This window comes from Megalops cyprinoides, chromosome 16 (assembly GCF_013368585.1).
Source record: "Megalops cyprinoides isolate fMegCyp1 chromosome 16, fMegCyp1.pri, whole genome shotgun sequence".
NCBI classification, from domain to species: domain Eukaryota; kingdom Metazoa; phylum Chordata; class Actinopteri; order Elopiformes; family Megalopidae; genus Megalops; species Megalops cyprinoides.
The window spans coordinates 27676552-27695552 of NC_050598.1; the positions used below are offsets into that span (position 1 = coordinate 27676552).

At 45.8% G+C, this 19001-nt stretch overlaps 1 protein-coding gene across 1 annotated transcript in view; it reads left to right on the top strand.

Annotated features, from left to right (window-relative positions):
- ndst1a (N-deacetylase/N-sulfotransferase (heparan glucosaminyl) 1a) overlaps nt 1-10412 on the top strand; it is a 22369-nt gene extending 11957 nt beyond the window's left edge. Inside the window, exons 8-14 of the mRNA XM_036548541.1 lie at nt 2522-2618; nt 3505-3628; nt 5551-5725; nt 6226-6396; nt 6601-6710; nt 7596-7698; nt 9179-10412. Of these exons, the coding sequence (XP_036404434.1) occupies nt 2522-2618; nt 3505-3628; nt 5551-5725; nt 6226-6396; nt 6601-6710; nt 7596-7698; nt 9179-9298 (900 nt within the window). The 3' untranslated portion in view covers nt 9299-10412. The remainder of the gene's footprint in view (nt 1-2521; nt 2619-3504; nt 3629-5550; nt 5726-6225; nt 6397-6600; nt 6711-7595; nt 7699-9178) is intronic.
- The last annotated feature ends 8589 nt before the right edge of the window (nt 10413-19001 follow it).

Here is a 19001-nt window from a genome sequence, read left to right on the forward strand (position 1 = left end):
TCCTACACCTGCAGGACTCCACTAGGAGTGCTGAGAAAAGGACAGCGGGTAGCTTTGCGACAGCCAGGCTGTCGAACGAGATGAAAAGCAAATGAACACGTCTGAAATGCAGAACTGACGTGGGGCCATTCTCCTCAGTCGGCTCCTTCAGGGTTTCACATCCTCATTTAAAGTCATTGGCTTTAGCTTTTTTTTTTTCTTCCTCAGTTAGTGGACGCGGTCCTGAAGGATGGTGAAAGGGAAGGGGGGCGAATGATCTCTTTGGGGTCATGCTCGTTCAGTTACGCTCTGAGTCGCTGACACGCAGAGTGGAATAGGCATCACAGTGAAGAAATGCTTTCCGTGTAGTTTGCCAAAAATAAATGCGTAGCTGTTTTTTCCCTTCAACATCTTTTGATTAAGGGGAAAAAATGATGCTCAGATATAATTAGTGTACCACATGCAAGCACATTCCCCGGAACACAGAGATTCCCCCTTGTCTCTGCCAGCAGTGCCTCGGTGACTGCTCTCAGCTGTGTGTGTGTGTGTGTGTGTGTGTGTGTGTGTGTGTGTGTGTGTGTATGTGTGTGTGTATGTGTGTGTGTATGTGTATGTGTATGTGTATGTATGTGTGTATGTGTGTATGTGTGTGTGTGTGTGTGTGTGTGTGTGTGTGTGTGTGTGTGTGTGTGTATGCACGTGCGCGCGCGCGCGTTTGTGTGTGTCTGTGTGTGCGTGTGTGTGTGCGTGTGCCCGCCCGCGCGTGAGTTTGTGTTTGTGTGTGTGTGTGTGTGTGTCTCTCTCTCTCTCACTGTGTGCGCATGCGCGTGTGTCTGTGTGTGTTTGCTCTCTGTAAGTGTGTACAGTCTGTTTGTGAGTGTCCTGGCAGTGTACGGTCTTTTTGTGAGTGTCCTGGCAGTGTACAGTTGGTCTTCCCTTCCTCCTCTCGGCTCTGTCACAGGCAGTCCTTTGTGTGTGTGACCTTCCCCGACATTCTGTACTGGTCTCTGTCCACTGCGCTGTTGGAATCACTACCTGACAAGGGTGACCATTGTCTTTCTCAGGGAGAACAAGCTGTCCCTGCTGCCTTTTTTAAAAGCTATAAATTCCTTGCCTATCTTACATTAGGAAACATCATGCCACTGGTTATGTGGCTTTGTTCTGAGATGGAATTTGACGGATGTTTACTGAAATCAGTGTGTTTTAAAACATCTTTCAGAGATTGGAGTAAAACAAATCAAACATATTTTTGTGTTTTTTTTTCTCCAGTCATGATGATTATCAACCACATTGCGCTAGCCGAGTTTCAGCCTGTACCAGGAGTGTTGCATTGTGGGAGAAGGGATAATTATGGCATGATTAATTGGGTTTCATAATCATTCCATCTCCATCTGACCCCCTCCATACCTTGAAACGAGAAGCAGATGGTCAGTTTGAGAGAGGGGGGAGTTTGGAGACAGCAGGCTGCTTGACATGCTGAGGATTGACCCTGACAATGCGGAGCCCGACAGCACAGGCAGACCCGGACAGCACACAGCGCACAGCCGGCACAGGCTGAGCTCAGCTCCACACAGACATGGGACTGACCGCTCTGTTCTGGCCTGGGGTTCGAGTCAGGAGTTCAGTGGGTGTTGGGATTATCCGAGCAGTGTTTCCTGTGTATGGCTGATAGATAGGCCTCGCTCAGGCAACCAGCTCATGGGATGCACCCCTTCATGGGCCTGCCTGTTAGTTCAGATTACTCCATTTTTTTTCAAGTAGGTCAACCCGAGGGCTTTAATGGCTCTGGTCTGTTCTGTTCCACACACTCAGCCCATATACCCTCTTCCTTTTGCCCTGGCTGGGTCTTACCACAGCCTTCCTGAGAATCTAATTCCACTGCCTTACACCCATTGTTCGTGGTTTTAACAGATTTAACAGATTTGCTTCTGACTAGGGCTGACCCATGGTTGCAACAGACATTCAGAGAAAACCACCAGTGTGTCCAGCGCCCCAGCCCTGTGTTTAAGGACCGGCTCTTTGGCTGCTGGGTTTTAGGACCCTGTGTTTAAGGTCTTGTTTGAGGTCCTGTTTAATGCTTTGTGCTCTAGGTTCTGTGTTTAAAACCCTCCAGCTTACACTGGAGGACCTGTATTTAAGGCCCCACATTTTATGCCCTGGGCTTCTGGCCCAGTATTCTAGGCTGTGCGTTTAAGATTTGTAGGGCACTTTATTTCTGCATGCTGATTATAAACAATGCTTTTATCAGCTGTTAATGTAGAAGTGAGCTCAGCACAGATCATCTTGTTATCCTGAGGGTAGAAACTCAGCATTGACGCTTCCATGTCTTAACACCAGGATTCAAAACATAGTAGAGTTTTTCTCGTGACTTAACCAGTTGGAGCCTGCCTGCTGATGACATCAGCCAAGCAATCACTATTTCGTGTTCTGTGCACACCTGACTTCCCGTTCGGGTTCAATAACGTGGTCATGCAGTGTACTGAACTTGCTGCTCTTCAGCAGCTCCCGTCACTAACCTCCACCTGCCCCCTGTCTCCTACAGGACCCCTGTGAGGACAAAAGGCACAAAGACATTTGGTCAAAAGAGAAGACGTGTGACCGGTTCCCCAAGCTCCTCATCATCGGACCACAGAAGACAGGTGGGTGACAGTGCGCACCCTGCAGACCACACAGGGAATAGCAGCCAGTGCTATTTTACCCAATAATTGTGTCAGGTTTATGCATATTCATTTCAGCGCTGGTATCAGGCAGCGGGCATGTCTTGGCTTAGCGGGGACTGCTGTACAGGAAAATGGGAATTCCATGTTTATTGCGTGGGCTAATTAGACTTTTACAGGTCGTCTTAAGGGAGTGATTTTCTCTTTCCTGGAGGGTTGTAAATGGCACTGTTAATCTTTTCAATAAAAACTGGATTAGGGGGTGGGGTGGTGTGTGAATTTCCTCATTTCACGCTGTAATTACCTTCGGTGTGGTACTACAATGCAGTGCCCCCCCACCCCCCCCCCACCCCTCCGGACCATATGCATAACAGCTTTCGCTCAGTGCCTCGGTAACGACTGTGGATCTGAATACAGGCCTGCCCTGGCATGAATACCAGAGCCCTCCCCTGGTGTCTGGAATAGTCTCCTCTCGCTGTCTTGGGCCATTGTGTGCAGTCTGAAGTGCGTCTCAGTGTCACCTTGGACTGTCGAGTCTCGCCTGCTGGCGTATTCAGCCTCACGTACGTGGGTTTGAACAGCAAATTCTCCCTTTATGTTGATTTATCGTGTCAGAGTCGCTGTCGTCTGCCGCTGCTATTTGTCAGGACAGGATGGCCGTGATCTGGCATGGTCGACAGGACATTTCTAAAAATGCATAGCTTTGCTTTGCCGCGGTTGGTCCCCATGGGTGGGGGGGGGGGGGCAGGGGAAGGAGGAAGAGTGTTCCTTTTGCACACCTGTCAATCTGCTGAAGCATGTGTGGGCGCTGCTGATCTCCACGGCAACACCATACATCTCTCTCTCTCGCCTCCCTGTCTGTCTCCAGGCACCACTGCGCTCTACCTCTTCCTCGGCATGCACCCCGATCTGACCAGCAACTACCCCAGCAAGGAGACCTTCGAGGAGATCCAGTTCTTCAACGGCCACAACTACCACAAGGGAATTGACTGGTAGGCAGCCCCTGGTGATACTCCCCACCCCCCCACCCCCCGGCACCCTGTCTCTCTGAGAGCAGCGGGGAGCCCCCACCAGCCCCCACCTCAACGCATTCCACCACACAGCTAGAATTCTGTGCCAGGAAAACCTGAGAATGACACAGTCATGCATTCTGTTAAGGCTGTAATGATTGGTCTTCTGGGCGCACACGCACAGCACACGCACATCCACAGACACGCACACATGCACACAACACTTCCACATCCAGACACACACCCACTCACATGCACATGCACACAACACACACGTGCGTACAAACACACACACTGTAAAGGAGAGTTCTGCGCAGCCCTGTGAGCAACGCTCCAGGAACACATATACGAACGCGTACAAACACACAAAAAAAAGAAAACAAGTTTTAGTGTTTGGAATGTTCTGTGGACATATGTGTGTATATAAATCAGGCTTGCAAGCCCTGCTGCGGAAGCCTCTCGTCATTGCGGTAGACTTGTGGTTCTTGTAGTGAACTGTAGCGTGCGTAAAGCACTGCGCTCCCTCCTCCTGCTGCTCCACCCACATACATTTACCCCCCCCCCCCAACTGCTGTCAGCCCGCCCCGGCTCTCCCGGCCCAAGATCCGAAACGTGGCAAGGGGAGCCATTAAAACAAATAGGGCCGCGCCACCGAGCCACCGACTTGGACTTAATGCATGTCAGTGTGCATTAGCCTGCCCGGGCGTCCTGCAAACGTTGTTCTAGCGTGCTGAAGCAGCAGAGACCCCTTCCCAGCCTGTCTCCAATCCCGTGTCCACATACCTTCAGCGGGACGAGGAGGGAAGTGGGGGTGGGGGGGGGGGAGTATGGCTAAATTAGATTTTTATTTTTCACTGTTTTGTTTTTTTTTTTTCCCCTCTCGGCGGTGAAATGAATCTTTTTGACAACGGCTTGCTGCATGTGCACAAATATCCAAAGGCGTGATAATTCGCCGGCTCTGAGATTCTCCGGCCGTCCCGGCAGAACGGGCGCGAAGGGTTTTCGACGAAGCGGAGGTCTCCGAAGCGTGAAATGCTCGAATTAGTATTCCGTGAGAAAAAAAAAAAATCATTTGCCGCCTTCGCAGATTGCCTGTCTTCTAGCACAGTGAAGCCCCATGCTTTTAAACTGCCACTGTTCAAAATTAATAATTCAGAGAACATTAAATCTCCTGATTTGTATTTAGATGGTGATCATCGTCAGGCTTACCTTAATAACTGCTGAGCTTTAGCAAGGGAGGGCTCCTGGCATTTTTCTGTCACGATCGCTCTGTGCCTTGATTGTAATTAACTACAGGGAAAGGCACACAGTTTGCAGCGTAATGAACTCTTTTGAAATAAACTTGCTGACTTTTTGCGTTTGGTAATATCTGCAGTTTTAGAAAAACCCCCTCGGTGTGTGCCGTGTGTTTTCAAACGCCTGCAAACGGCGGCCGGAAAGTTGGAGTAGTTTCTCGTCTGAGGTCTTGACTGCGTCATTTAGCCAGCGTTCTGAGCTGCTCGTCCTCACATGGGTTGGATTTGGGCACGTGCCTGTGCTTCTGTGGAGCAGCTGGTGATTATGAGGCCTGTTTTCTGTCTGTACCCACTTCCCCCCTCTCCTCCTCTTCACCGAGCGTTCGCTCTCCGAGGAGCGCCGACACCACGGCTCCTTGTTGTTGTTCTTTTCTTTTTTTTTTTTTTTGCACGTGTGACTGATCGTCGGCTCTAATTGGACTTTTAATTACATTGTGATGAGATTCCTGGATGACGGAGCCCGGCAGGATGAGCAAGCCGAGGCGGTGATTCGCGTAATGATGGCGCTGATCTTCGTGAAATGGAGGAGCGGGCGTTTCGGCGGAGTGTCTCATTACTGTCCGTGTGACGTCTCTCTCTCTGGCTCTGCGTCTGTCCGCCACCGCGCAGGTACATGGAGTACTTTCCCCTGCCCTCCAACACCAGCTCGGACTTCTACTTCGAGAAGAGCGCCAACTACTTCGACTCAGAGGTGGCGGCGCGGCGGGCAGCGGCGCTCCTGCCCAAAGCCAAGATCATCACCATCCTCATCAACCCCGCGGACCGGGCCTACTCCTGGTACCAGGTGAGCTGCACACCTGCCAGCCCAGAACCCTGCAGGTGGTCTGTCCCAGAATCCCTCTCAGCTCTGTTAAATCTCAATAAGGGCATCTCTTATTATTGCAGTGACTTTTAATACTTCATGGAGCAATTTATTTTGTACTATTTATTCAGAGAACATTTAATATGTCACAGCTAATATGCCAGGAATTCAGAAAAGTTGAAATTGCAAAGTGTCTACAAGGAGAATAAAATAGTGGGTTATTAAAATGATAATGATAAAAGTAAAATGAAGAAATGAAATTCAGGATGGATTGAGATAAATTTAGAGCGCAGTTTAATGTTAAAATGGGTGCTTTTTTCAGAAGCGAGGAAAGGTACGAAGTGTGCAGTGTGCTTCAGTAGCCCTGGTAACTCTGTTCTGAGAGGTTTGTGTGTACTTTTGAACAGGAAGAGGCTGTTCTTTGGTGACAGCACGTTCCGCTAACAGATGCTCTCTCCCTCTCTCCGTGCTCCTAACCCCAGCATCAGAGAGCCCACGACGACCCCGTCGCCCTCAAGTACACCTTCCATGACGTCATCACGGCCCCCCATGACGCCCCCATCAAGCTGCGGGTCCTCCAGAACCGCTGCCTGGTACCGGGCTGGTACGCCACTCACCTGGATCGATGGCTTAATCATTATCACCCCAGCCAGGTGAGTCTGCGTGCGTCCTACCTGCCGGCCTAAGGGCTTTTATCCGTGTAAGCATCACCGCTGGAATGATCTCCAAAGCGAATGAAGGATGTGATGTTATGTTGTACAGAGGGCATGTAACATTGCGTGGGTCGTGTAAGATTGCTTTTGGACTGCTTGTGCCAGCCCCTTTCAGTCATCGCCAGTGTCCATGTTTCTTTGTAGCTTCTGGTTCTGGACGGGCAGATGCTCAGAACCGAGCCGGCCTCAGTGATGGATAAGATCCAGAAGTTTCTGGGACTGGCAAACACCGTCAACTACCACAGAATCTTGGCGTGAGTGTCCATGTTCTTCCCAGAAGGAATGCGAACGTTAGCACCCTCACAGTGTGTTATTTTGGTACAGGCTTCAGGCTTCATGCACTTTTCCATCTGGAATAGCAGTAGCAGCGTTTGTTTCCTGTGCCTGGACCTTTGGAGGGGTTTCTGAGGTGCCTCATGGGCTCAGTGTTGATCCCCTTGCTGTTTTGGCCGGAGTTTGTCTTCATTCTTTTTTTGAATGAAAGCGCAGAGTTTGAGGGAGCAATCTCTTGGTGTCTGTCCCCCCTTCTCTCTATCTTTGTCCCTCTTTCTCTCTCATTCTCTCACACACTCTCTCTTTCTCCCTCTCTCTTTTTTCTCTATCACTCTCACGCTCTTTCCCTCTCCCTTGCTGTCTTTCTATCACTCTCTTGTCTCCGATTCTTCCATTTCCCATCTCTTTCAATGTCACGATCCTCCCGTTCCACCTCTTGTTATCTTTATTCTCCCATTGCCCTGTCCTCGTACCTCTACCATTTCTTCTTTTTTTTTTTCCTCTCTTCACCCGTTCAGTGCACCCTGTCTTTCTCTCTCCCACTGCAGATACCCCTTGCTCACCTCTGGGGATCTCTCTCTCTCTCTCTCTCTCTCTCTCTTTTTCTGTCTCCCTTGATCGCTCTGTCTCCCACTCCCCCCCCCCCCCCCCACCCCCCCTCTCCAGTCTGTGTGCATCATGGCCACATAATTACTACCCCAGACAAGTAAACAGTAACATCTGTTAGTCACTTCCCCGGTGAGCTCTGGAAATGTTTATTCTCATGTCGATGTTCTAAACGGAAAGAAAGGGAACCATCTGATGGCCATATTACCGCTTCATCTGTCTCTAATTTCGTCATGTTTTCCCAATATTCCCCATCCCAGGTTTGATCCCAAGAAGGGATTCTGGTGTCAGCTACTGGAAGGAGGCAAGACCAAGTGTCTGGGGAAGAGCAAAGGCAGAAAGTACCCAGAGATGGACTCGGATGTGAGTTTAAATCCCTTACACACAGGACACACAGAAGTTACATTTGAACCCCTCACACAGCACACAGAGATTACATTATTTGAACCCCTCACACACAGCACACAGAGATTACATTATATGAACCCTTCACACACCGCACACAGAGATTACATTATTTGAACCCCTCACACACAGCACACAGAGATTACATTATATGAACCCTTCACACACGGCACACAGAGATTACATTATTTGAACCCTTCACTCACAGCATACAGAGATTACATTATTTGAACCCCTCACACACAGCACACACATGTGCTTTTCTTAACAGGCTAGAATCTAGGGCAGCTCGAGTAGGCTGCGTCTCAAATGTTACCCATTTGTGTCAAACCATTTAGTGTTAAGTAACTTAGGTTACTTGCTCAGGGGTTCGACTGCGGTCCTCCACCTGGGATACAAACATTCTTGTCAGACATCCTGCATATCTCTTCCTTGTGTCTAGACAGTGATTTTATGTACGCTTTTTTGCACTGTGATTCATGGTAGTTAGATGGTTCCTGTGTGTCAGTCACCTGGATAAAATACAATACTAAATAGATGCGTGTAGTACCTGTAGCCCTTAAAACACCTCAAGGCAGTTTAAAAGGTGGGTTTGAGACAGGATATAATTTTATCCATAGAATCTGAGTCTCAGAATGTCACTGGCAAAAAAGAGTTCCACATGAACGGAGCCTGGTAACTGAAAGGGCGATTACCAGTCCAGTCTCGTTGTTCGTGGCTTCTGGGGATGGTCAGGATCAGCGAGGCGGAGCCGGGCCTCGCTCTGTCTCAGCCTCATCTCAGTGTCGTCTCAGCCCAGCCGTAAATAAGCTGTGAAAACGCCGCAGATGTTCCCTTTCAAGTCCTTGAAGTTACCTTGATGCCTCTTGACGGGCATATGAGAGCTAATGGACAGCAAAAGTCACGGGCCATTTCTCCTCCTTGGGTGCAGTGGAGAGAGGCAGGGCTACTGACACTCTGACAGGTTGGCCCCGTCTCTCACACTCGGCCCCTCAAGGTGAAACGCTCTGTCCGTCTGTCTCCCTGTCCCCTCGTCCCACAGTTGTGTGCCACAGTAACAGTGAGAAAACCATAAACCTCTGCTCTCAATTTGTGAATTTGGAATGGAATCACAGAACGCTTTTAACAATGAAAGGCACTATATATTCTAACCAAAGAATTGGTGTCCTTCTGTGAGTCACAAAGGAATCTGCTGAGCCAGCGAGTGATGTCAGGTTCTTCCGGACCTTTAGTCCTCTTTTTTTTTTTTTTTTTTTTTTATATATTTTTTTTGATGATTTTAGTTATTCTGTCATTCCCTTGCCGATTAACGAGGTCCTATTTTATTCTATTGTCCTGGAAGTGGCACTGGATTTAGCATCTGCTAAATGAATGGAATGTAGTGTAATGTAATGGAGGGGAATGTAATGAAATGCGGGCCTGTGCGCTCTCCCTGCAGTCTCGCTCCTTCCTGAGAGAGCACTACCGGGAGCACAACGTGGAGCTCTCCAAACTGCTGTACAGGATGGGACAGCCCCTGCCCAGCTGGCTCAGAGAGGAGCTGCTCAACACCAGGTAGCGAGAGGCGCGGGGGGGAGCGGAGACAGGCGCTGGACCAGCCGCCTATCGTCCGCTCTTCCCTCTGCCCGCCGCCGACCGACACGCCCAGCCAGGAGCCGAGAGAGACCGCCACCGCCGCCGCCAGAGGACCTCAGAGAACCCCCGGCCGGGGTCGTCCTCTGGCAGGAGGACACGGGAGACAGGTGGAAAGGACATTCGGTGACGGCACACCCTGGGAAACGGGACACCGTTCGAAATTTTTTTTCAGGAGACTAAAAAACTATTGCACCCCCCACCCCTACCCCTGCCCGATCCCCTATCTGGACCCCCAGGCCGTTGTCAGCGCTAATATTGGGGGGGCGCAGGCACATAGCACAGGAGTGGGTGAGGCCGCCTTTTACACCCCACCCCTCCCTACGCACGAATACACACACCTTTGCTTTTGGGAGATGGAGACTTGAGCTGTCTGCTCAGTGCCAGTTATTACGTACACTAGCCATTAATGGAAGTAAGTGCCAGGGTGGAATCCTCATTCCCAATTAACATGGACATGGACAAGTTCTTCTTTGAGTTCTTATTTTCTCATTTCTTTTTTTTTAAGTGGTTTGTTTTTGCTTTTTTTAATGGTCTTGATCTGTTAAAGCTGCAGGTATATTATCTTAGAGTATCGTGTTGTCACCAGCTGCAGAACAGTTGGTCAGCACTGTTTTAATGTATTTTTAAATGATTAAAAATTTTTAAACATCGGAGAAAGAAACAAGTTCGTAGCAATGTCTGCACAATGTGAGAGGGTGATGTGCAGAAGTGGGTATTAGGGGAAAAAATGAATTTTTTTGTGGCTGACTATTAAACGAAAAAGAATAGAGACAGAAGACACGTTTAAAGTAATACAGCAAAGAGAGACCAGCTACGTCCTCCTAACACAGAACAGACTTGGTGTGCTACTGGCAGCCCGCAGGAGGTTTTCTCACGGCATGCTGGTGCTGTCATAGTTTGGAAGCAGAAGGAAAGTAGGACAGAATTTTTAGGTGCATTTTTCCCTCGGAACAGTTGCAGTTGCGCCATATCTATAATACAAGAATGCAATATGACAATGTAATTTTTGGAATGCAGCTCTAAAGTTGAACCCACTCGTGTCCAGCAAACAGCTGAAGTGAAATTCTGCAGATGGTAGGTGAACCCAGGGTGTATCGGCCGTGCAAAGCGCACATTTAAACAGATTTCCCCCTGCCAAAGAAGCAGAGATGGAGGCGCAGCAGTTCGGTCACTTTTTGATAGTAATGTAACACCATCCGCAGGGCTAATTGATCCGTGACACACAAACACATGGGCCGTGGGTGTGGGTGTGTGCTGCATGTATCTCAGCTTTGCGCCGGCCCCCGCTCTCTGGCCATCTGCTCTTTTTATTCACAAGATGAAGCAGTTTTTCAGGCCACCGGTTCTGTTATATCCAAACTGCTCTTGCTAGACTTGTAAACCAGCGCCGTGCCCGTGTTCCCAGTAGAGGGACCACAAGGGGTGTGGCTGCGTGCCGATTGGTCAGGAGTGTAAGCGATAGTGTTGTGCCAGAGAGGGGGGGGTGGGGGGCCTCCTGTCCTCTCCTCTCTTCTCTCAGTGGCCAAAAAGGGCCTGAGAATGCTTGAAAAACACTTAAATCTTTAATGCAATCCTTCTCCCTCTGAAAAAGAGCCGCAAAGACGTGCCCGGATTCCGCAATGATTCACAAAGCCTCCTCAGCCTTGAGGGAGCGCCAGATCTCCGAGCTCTTTTATTCATTCATTTTACACACACACACGCACTTAGATATAAAACGCCAGTGGAAGGCATGCTAGGAATTCTATATAATGACACATCAATGCGCCGGCCCCGAGGCTCTCCCAGGCACGCTTCAGAAGCGCCATTTCAGCGCGCGATGCCAGCGGCTCTGAGGACACTCGCTATCATAGACGGAGGTGTGAGGGGAGCGTCTCGTCTGAAAATGAAACGGGGGGGGGGGGGGGGGGGGGGTCGTTCAGCGGCTATCAGCCAGGCCCCAAAGGCGTAACTTTATGACACGCTCCTCGCAGTGGTTTCAGAGTGGCCTCGTATAACTGCTGCCTGCAGTGTTCTCTGGCTCTCAAAGGGGCACCATAATTCAGAGCCTTTCACCATAGTGATACACTGGAGGAGGCCAGAGTAGGAGTGTTGTTCTTTAAATGTCTCTTAAAAATGAAACGCCACCTACATGCACATATTAAGCTTTGTCTCTCCCCCCCCCCCCCCCCCCCAGGAGGCTTTGCAATCAGATTTTAAGGGCTACTGTAATCATTTCAGGCGATGTTACCTTAAAAGTTCCCTGCAGTCAGGCACTCCCCGGCACAGCATCTGAAAGGAATGCTGCTCAATTATGTGGCTGCATTGAAAGGCAGACCTGTTGAGAATTAAATTAAATTTAGAAACACCAGCTTCACAATCACTGCTTTGATTTGAGGTTAGGATTTTTGGTCATAATTGGATTATACTTTCACATGATATTTGTACAAAATGGCAGCAGTTGTACTATTGTTTTATGTTATTAATACAAAGTATTGGGTATTGTTTAATTCATTTTCTAATACTCAGAGGTGTTTATAGAAGATGCAATACCAAAAATAACGTAAGGGACCAGGACAAAGGCACTATGTCTTCAAAGATTTTAGCTGAAGTTGGAACCATTTTAAAACCAGCCTTGAGATTTGGGTAAAGGACCAAATTGTTGTCTGATTCTTTTTCCTAGAATTGGCCTCCGTCAGTACAGCGCATGAGTAGATTTAAAGCATGCTGAGAGAGTCCAAAGTGGCAGGGTTACAGTAGACTGAGTACAGATGTTTCCCAGCATGCTCTCTGTCTGACACTCACTCAAGCAGTCTCTCGCTCACGCCCCCCGGGGCTCCCCCACTGTCGCTGCTAATGCAGGTGATTGGCCTCCCGCTGCTGGATGTAAATGAGTTGATCAGCTGTTATGCCAGTCAGCCCCCAGGCTGCTTTGCTGCGGGTGCGCAGTGTGATGTCACAGGCTGTCGCTTCTCAGATCTTCCCTGAAAAATCTTTTTTTTTTTTTCCTTTTGTGTTTTTTAACAGTAGTTTCCGAGCTCAAGAATACAAAATCTTTCCTGCTCCCTAGAATTATGTCAGGGGTTTTTCCTCCTCCATCTCAAACATGGAATTATAACAAATAACTAAGAATGTAATGGACACTACAGTGCCTTGACAGGCTCAGGATCTGTGTAATTTGAGAATGTATGATGAAATGTTTGCTCTACAATGTTCAGCAGAAGTCATCCGCAAAGACACTACAGAGGAAAGACAGAAGAGCGGTTAGCACTGAATCACGCTCGGCCACGTGGACCGTTTGGTGAGGGTTTAACGGTAACAAGACACCCTGTGCGCTTTCACAGAAGGTTCAGTCCATGACTCAGACAGTGAAGGGGTGCATCTGCCTGTTGCTGCTGCATAGGAAGCATTTAGCAAGAGGCAGATGTTAGCATGCATGCTAACCGAGCTGCTTTGGGCCTGTTGCAGCATTCGGAAAAGGCACCCGCCACTGCAACTGCTTCCCCCCCCCCCTTCTGCTCTGTCGCACAGTGGCACATGCTGTCGTCTCCGTCCCCGAGAAAAGAGGACTGTAAAATTGACTTACGAAGTCCTTTGAAAGAGAGACCCACTGGATCTCTCTGTGTTTCAAAGGCTCTTTGGGCAGAAAAAGCTCCTCTTATCAGGAGCCCAGAAAGTGGCTTAACTCTCCGTTCTGTCCTTCTATGTCCCCATGAATTATTCACCATCGCTCCTTGCGGTTCAACCTCGTTCAAAGAGTTCAATTATAAAAAGCTCCACTTGTTCTACAAAGATGCTGGAAAATGGAAAGTGGGTTTTAATTGGATTTATAACTGTAAGAAGTTCAAGAAAGTTAATCTTTCCACAAAGAACTCAAAGTAATATGTTTGGAGTGCCTAGTTCTGGAAATGAGGCATTCTGCTTTTTTTTTCTCCATGTTTGGTTGAGGGGATGTAAGCAAGCCTGTTATGTTTTCCGAATTAACACAGTACAATACTAGATATTCCGAGATGCCCATAAATTAAATTTCTCTTTGCTGTATTACTTAACAAATCTGTTCTTGCACTGTCTGAAATCTACAGCCCATTGTTCTTCTCATTAAGTAGCTCTCATATCAGGTTGAAAAGCACACATTAGTTACTTGACACAAAAATAAAAGAAATCTAAGAAATTTTGGGGGATAAACTTCCTTGCATTGCTGGCTACAGGCCCGTTGGCTGTGTGACGCTGGAGAAGGAAAAGTATTGTGGGTATTGCAGTCCTCATTTGGGTGGGGTGTGGGGGGTGTTAAGAAGGTGGACAGTTTCTTGAGCCCACCCTGGAACATTTGTATAAACAGGGTACAGGGATCCACTCTGTATGAAAGGTACGAATTTTAAACTGTGACACAATGTACTGTGACCTGTAAATCAAGCTATTACAACTGCAGTTTTAATTATGTGCTTAAAGGTAAAAAACAAAACTGCTGCTCATTTCGGTCGGAGATTTGAAGATGTAATAATCCACATTTCATTTTTTTTCTTTCCTGTCTCTTTTATGTCAGTTTCTAAGTTATTACCACCTTAGAGGGTACCATTCATAGATATACATACAGAATGTATATACAGTATCAATGGCATCGCCTCTGCCCTTTCCACAATGCAATATTGAGGATCGGCTCTCGGGGGGAGGGGGGGGGGGCTGGCACCATGGTTTTCTTAAGGACTGATATAAGCTATCTGTGATGCTCTGACCTCCGCTCAATGAGTAGGAGAAGAACAGCATTGTATTTTATGATCATGATTAAACATGTTTTAACTCTCTTTTGTAAAGTGCTTGAATCAAAAAAAGTTGCGTTTTCTTTTTGGGGTCTGTGTAGTTGGGGAGAGAGAGTAATATGCGGCTTCATCTGTGGAATGCCACTGACTGCCCAGACACGCAACAGTGAAGTACAAAAAGGGTGCATACAGCAATCCCAGGATTACTGAGAAATTTGGCATATAGAGGGAGCTGGAATTTCTTTTCTTTTCTTTTTTTTTCCTTTTTTTTGCCTTTGCAGGTTTTTGAAAGCCGCTTCTTCAGTTAATGCTCTTTTGAATTCTTTCTTCTCTTAGTTCGAGGCACATGGGACTGCTTTAAGCCAGTCAAGATCAAGTTTTTTTTTTTTTTTAAATAAGAAAAGGAAAAAACTTCTTATTCTAAACTCGCTGTAGAGTGCTTTCATCTTGCAGCTTGGTTTTGGGGGTGAGGTGGTGGGGGTGCTGGGATATGAAATGCTGCAACTAAGAGGCGAAAATGTTAAGGGTGTGCATAATTGCGAAATTTAAGCCTATTTTAACTGAGGCGCGATACGTGGAGGGTCCAGTAGAGGGAGCAGTCTTCTGCTCGAGTTGGATTCCCTGTCACTCTTCCTGTTTCTGGGGTTCCCCCCCCCCCCCCCCCCCCCCCCCCCACCCTCACCAAGACTCAGAGTCTCAGTGACGTTCACACTGCCAACTTTTCTGTTTTGCAGAGGTCCTGTATTTTCATGTTGAGTATTATTAATAAAGAATGATAAATAATAACCGTAATGATGGTAGTAATCACCTGGACTGTACAATCAAAGACTGTAATTGTTGTTCATAATTTTTATTGTGTAACTAATATTTTTGTGATTTTAATTTACAAATAAAGATACCACTGTCTTTTTATTTTTTCTTTTCTAATTTCTTCCACTCAGGATGGTGAGAGAAATTGAAAAAACACACAATGAAGAAAAACTGGCCGTTGTGATTAATTATTTGTTTTATTTTTAATCAATTTTTCAGTCACTCCTTTGTATTCATTATTGTGAACAGGGTTGCCTTTGAGGGTGATGCAGATTGTTGAAATTACCATCCTCCGGAAAAAAGGTACCTCTTTGCTAGGCTACAAATAAATTTCAGATTTTACTTTTCTTCACAAATTTCTATCCTTAAAGCCTTCAATGTAATGCTAGCTTCTCTGTGGAACCTGTTTCAGTTCACATCCACTGGTAAAATACTGGCAACTCCTTCTGCAACACTTAGTCATAGTTGCATTTTTTCCTACCAGCTATGAATCTCTTCACCAAGTGTCTCTCCTGAGTTTATCAGGTATATTGGCCAGATACTACACAGGTAAATTCAGGTATACCAGAGTACAGTATATCTTTCATAGCCATGACCATCCAGTGGAAGGCCAAATAAGTGGATCCTGGACAGGATCACAGTATGTGTGAGGAATGGAGCACTGACCAAAATTCTGCAATCATGCCTTGTCAGACAACTTTAGCTTCTAAAGAGGTTTTGAACAGCTTGTGTGACACCTATATTTGTCCATTTTAATCTTATTTCAGTAATGCATTTTTTTCCTTTTTATACAATGATTTGAGAATTGCTTTCTTTGCCATCACTTACTATTTTTTTCCGTATCAGTCACTACAATGGAACAGGATGATGTGTGGTCAGAGGTGTTTAGTTTCTAGTGATTTTGCTGGTATCAGTACATGTGGTAGTGAATGTACAGGAGGTGATGCAACAGTGAGACAGTAAGCTTTGTCATCAGCTGATTGAAAGATGAGGTCTGAGATGTCTGGCCTTTCACAGGTTTGCTGGACTGCCTCTGGATGAGTGATCAAAGCAGCATCCTGGTAAAAAACGGCCCCAGTCCAATCCATTCAGTCATGTCTTCGTTTTTCTTAGCCAGAACCACACATAAATACCCCCCGCCCCCCCCCTTTCTTTTTGCTGCATGTGTGTGCTTCGGGTGACAGCCGCATTCAAATGAACAGCCGTCTAGTTTTCTCCTGTTCTCCTTCGTCCTCTCTCTATAATTTGCACTCATTGACAGACACAGAACAATCCCAACATCATCTAAATGATTAACTCTGGCATTAACTTGTGGCATGTGTGGCACACAGATGCACCGTGAACCATTTTGACACGAACATTTTAACCATATACAGTCAAATATCGGCCTCTATAGCTCTAACAAAGCAGACAGTATTTAGACATCTGTTTCCGTAGCAGTAATTCCTTTCAGTCAGCCTGTGCGAGGTTATCCAGTACATCTATAATACATACTCAGGATACAAATATAAATGAAGGATGACATAATAGAAATTATTCTAGTCTTCCTATTTGAAACATATTATTAAAACTATGATGAAGCTATAGAATTTAGTCCAATTGTGTTTGCGTGTTTTGTATGAATAGTGCAATACAAATGCTTTCATATACATAAATGCATACAGAACACAGCTACGTGTTTAATCTGCTTTGCATAGAAAATGGGGAATGCACACCATCTTGAAGTAGTGGCATTTATTTTTCACTTTCGGTAATAACTGAGGGGCATTAAGAAAAAAAGATGCATATGTCTGTCATTGAGGGAATTATCTACACCCTTACAAAGAAATATGCAGTAGTTATGGTTATTAGTATAGACGCCACATGTTTCACACGTAATTTAAAATCCAAATCCCAGGCCAGCTTCCTGACAGATGTCTCTGCATGGGACAGTAATACTGAGTGAGTCATCTCCTGATTGCCTATGCAAATGTTTATTTATTTGGAACTAATAATGCACCGTTGCTTCAGATTAATGCATGTGAGAGGCCACTTTCATGGCTTAGTGAAGTGATGACTTGTTTGCATGGATGAAGACGCTAATGCCAGCTCATAAAGCTAACAACATGCCTCACCACTCAAGGAACTAGCTGTAGTTACCCATTGGTGCTTATTTTCCCCAAGCTGTTCTCCTACTTCTGACAAATCCTGTTGCTGAGATGCAAAGTTCCAAGTTCTTTCTGGTAGAATTTGAGGGGTTTATTCCTGTGCATATGTGTGGCACACAAATTGTGTATTAGCTTCTTACCTTCGGGTAGGAATCTAATGTTCTTCTCTCCCCAGACAAACACAGTTGATCACAACAAGATCAAGAAAGTCGTTGTAGCAGAGACTCAATATCTGAGTGTACTGATGTGCAACTGAATAATTCAAAATGAGTGCATCTGATGACAGAAGTTAATGCTCTTTGAATTATGACACAGTCCCGGCATGATTCAAGTTATTGAGAACTCAGAAGGACTGTGGACTCAAAGAGGCCAGTCTGAAAGAATTGTAGGATACTCAGCTGTTCAGTGTGTCTGATAAGGCTGTAATTCCATTTCACTGCACTGAGGTTTGACCTTAATTTTACGTAACTAATTGGGAGAATGAACCTCCTCAAACCCCAAAATGGGTGAAGCCATCATGTTAAAAGTGAGTCTGATTTGAAGGAGTTGAGAGAGCAAAATATTTTGATTGGACTGGAAGTCAGTGATTGAAAACACATGTAGCTCCACACAGAGTTTTGCAAGACATCATACTCCCATCCCTAGTCTTTTTTTTTTTTGTTTGGATTTCACTTCAACAATAGATTGTTCTTTTCAATTACCATAGAACTAGTATTGTGCAAGGAAACCATGTAAATTCAATGGCACCCTGCCTCTGATAAGTGGATTTCCTCATATCAAACAAAAGACAACATGAGAGGATCTTAAACATTATGCAGCTCATATTTACAAAGCATACAACTGACTTCCTGTCCACCACACGAGTGTACTTAGCAATAATACAATCAGCATCAAGATTTTTTGAAATGGGCCTGCAGGATGCACAAAATATTAGTTTCTCTATCTCATTATTTAAAAAAAAAAGCCCATAATGAAGTTTCTTTGCTTACAAAGTATGGTATTTAACTCCCTTGCCTTTGAAGACACCGCATCCTGTGTCTGAATTATACTTAGTTACATCAGCCAGCACTGAACGGGAAGACCAGCTCCTGCTCCCTTTGAGGATTCTAAAATTTACATAGCAAAGTTCTGACATGTAGAAATACGCAGCTTCCTTAACCTGCTCTGCCATTTAAAAACGAAGTGTGCATGTCAAGCTGTATTACCGATGCAAGTGTGCGTGTTCAGTATTCACAATATACCTTCTCTCACTTTTCAACTCATGTATGTGTCCTGGGACTACCATTTTAGAAATGTGTTCTTATTGGAGGAAATGATTAAAAAATATCTTTCATCATCTCTTTGATATCATGCCTTTAAATGCAAAGAGAAAGGGGTGTACAAAATATGTGTGGCTGTGGAACAATTCACAAACATTCAGACTTCAGTTGTTTCATTTGTATATAACTTAAGTAACATAGTTAAACGTAATTGATTAATTTAATTTAACAGATTAAGCCGCTCATGGCTTTACCAAGTAACTGATGTAGCCTGAGCCAATGTAAACCAAACTTATAGATGCAAAGTCATTAAAGTATCCGGGGTACTGATTTGTATGGAATTTGTTATACGTACAATTAAGACGCTTTTGAAGAAATTTTACTCAAGCATGTTTGTCATACTGTGATCCAACAGCATTACGGCATATGTTGCTAAAAGCAAATATTAACAGTAGGATCCAGACCAAATCGAGCAAGACAGCAAATTGCAATAGTGGGCATTGCTAAACAGGTGAATGCATCAAAAATGGAAAGCAGATTAAATCAGTAAAATACTATTCCGATATTGTTTCAGACTGCATGGAAACAACTCCAACATGCCTTTCTGACAGTATTATGTAAGGGTAATTATGGCTGAATACATTAATGAATTGATGATGATGACTATTTTTGGTTTC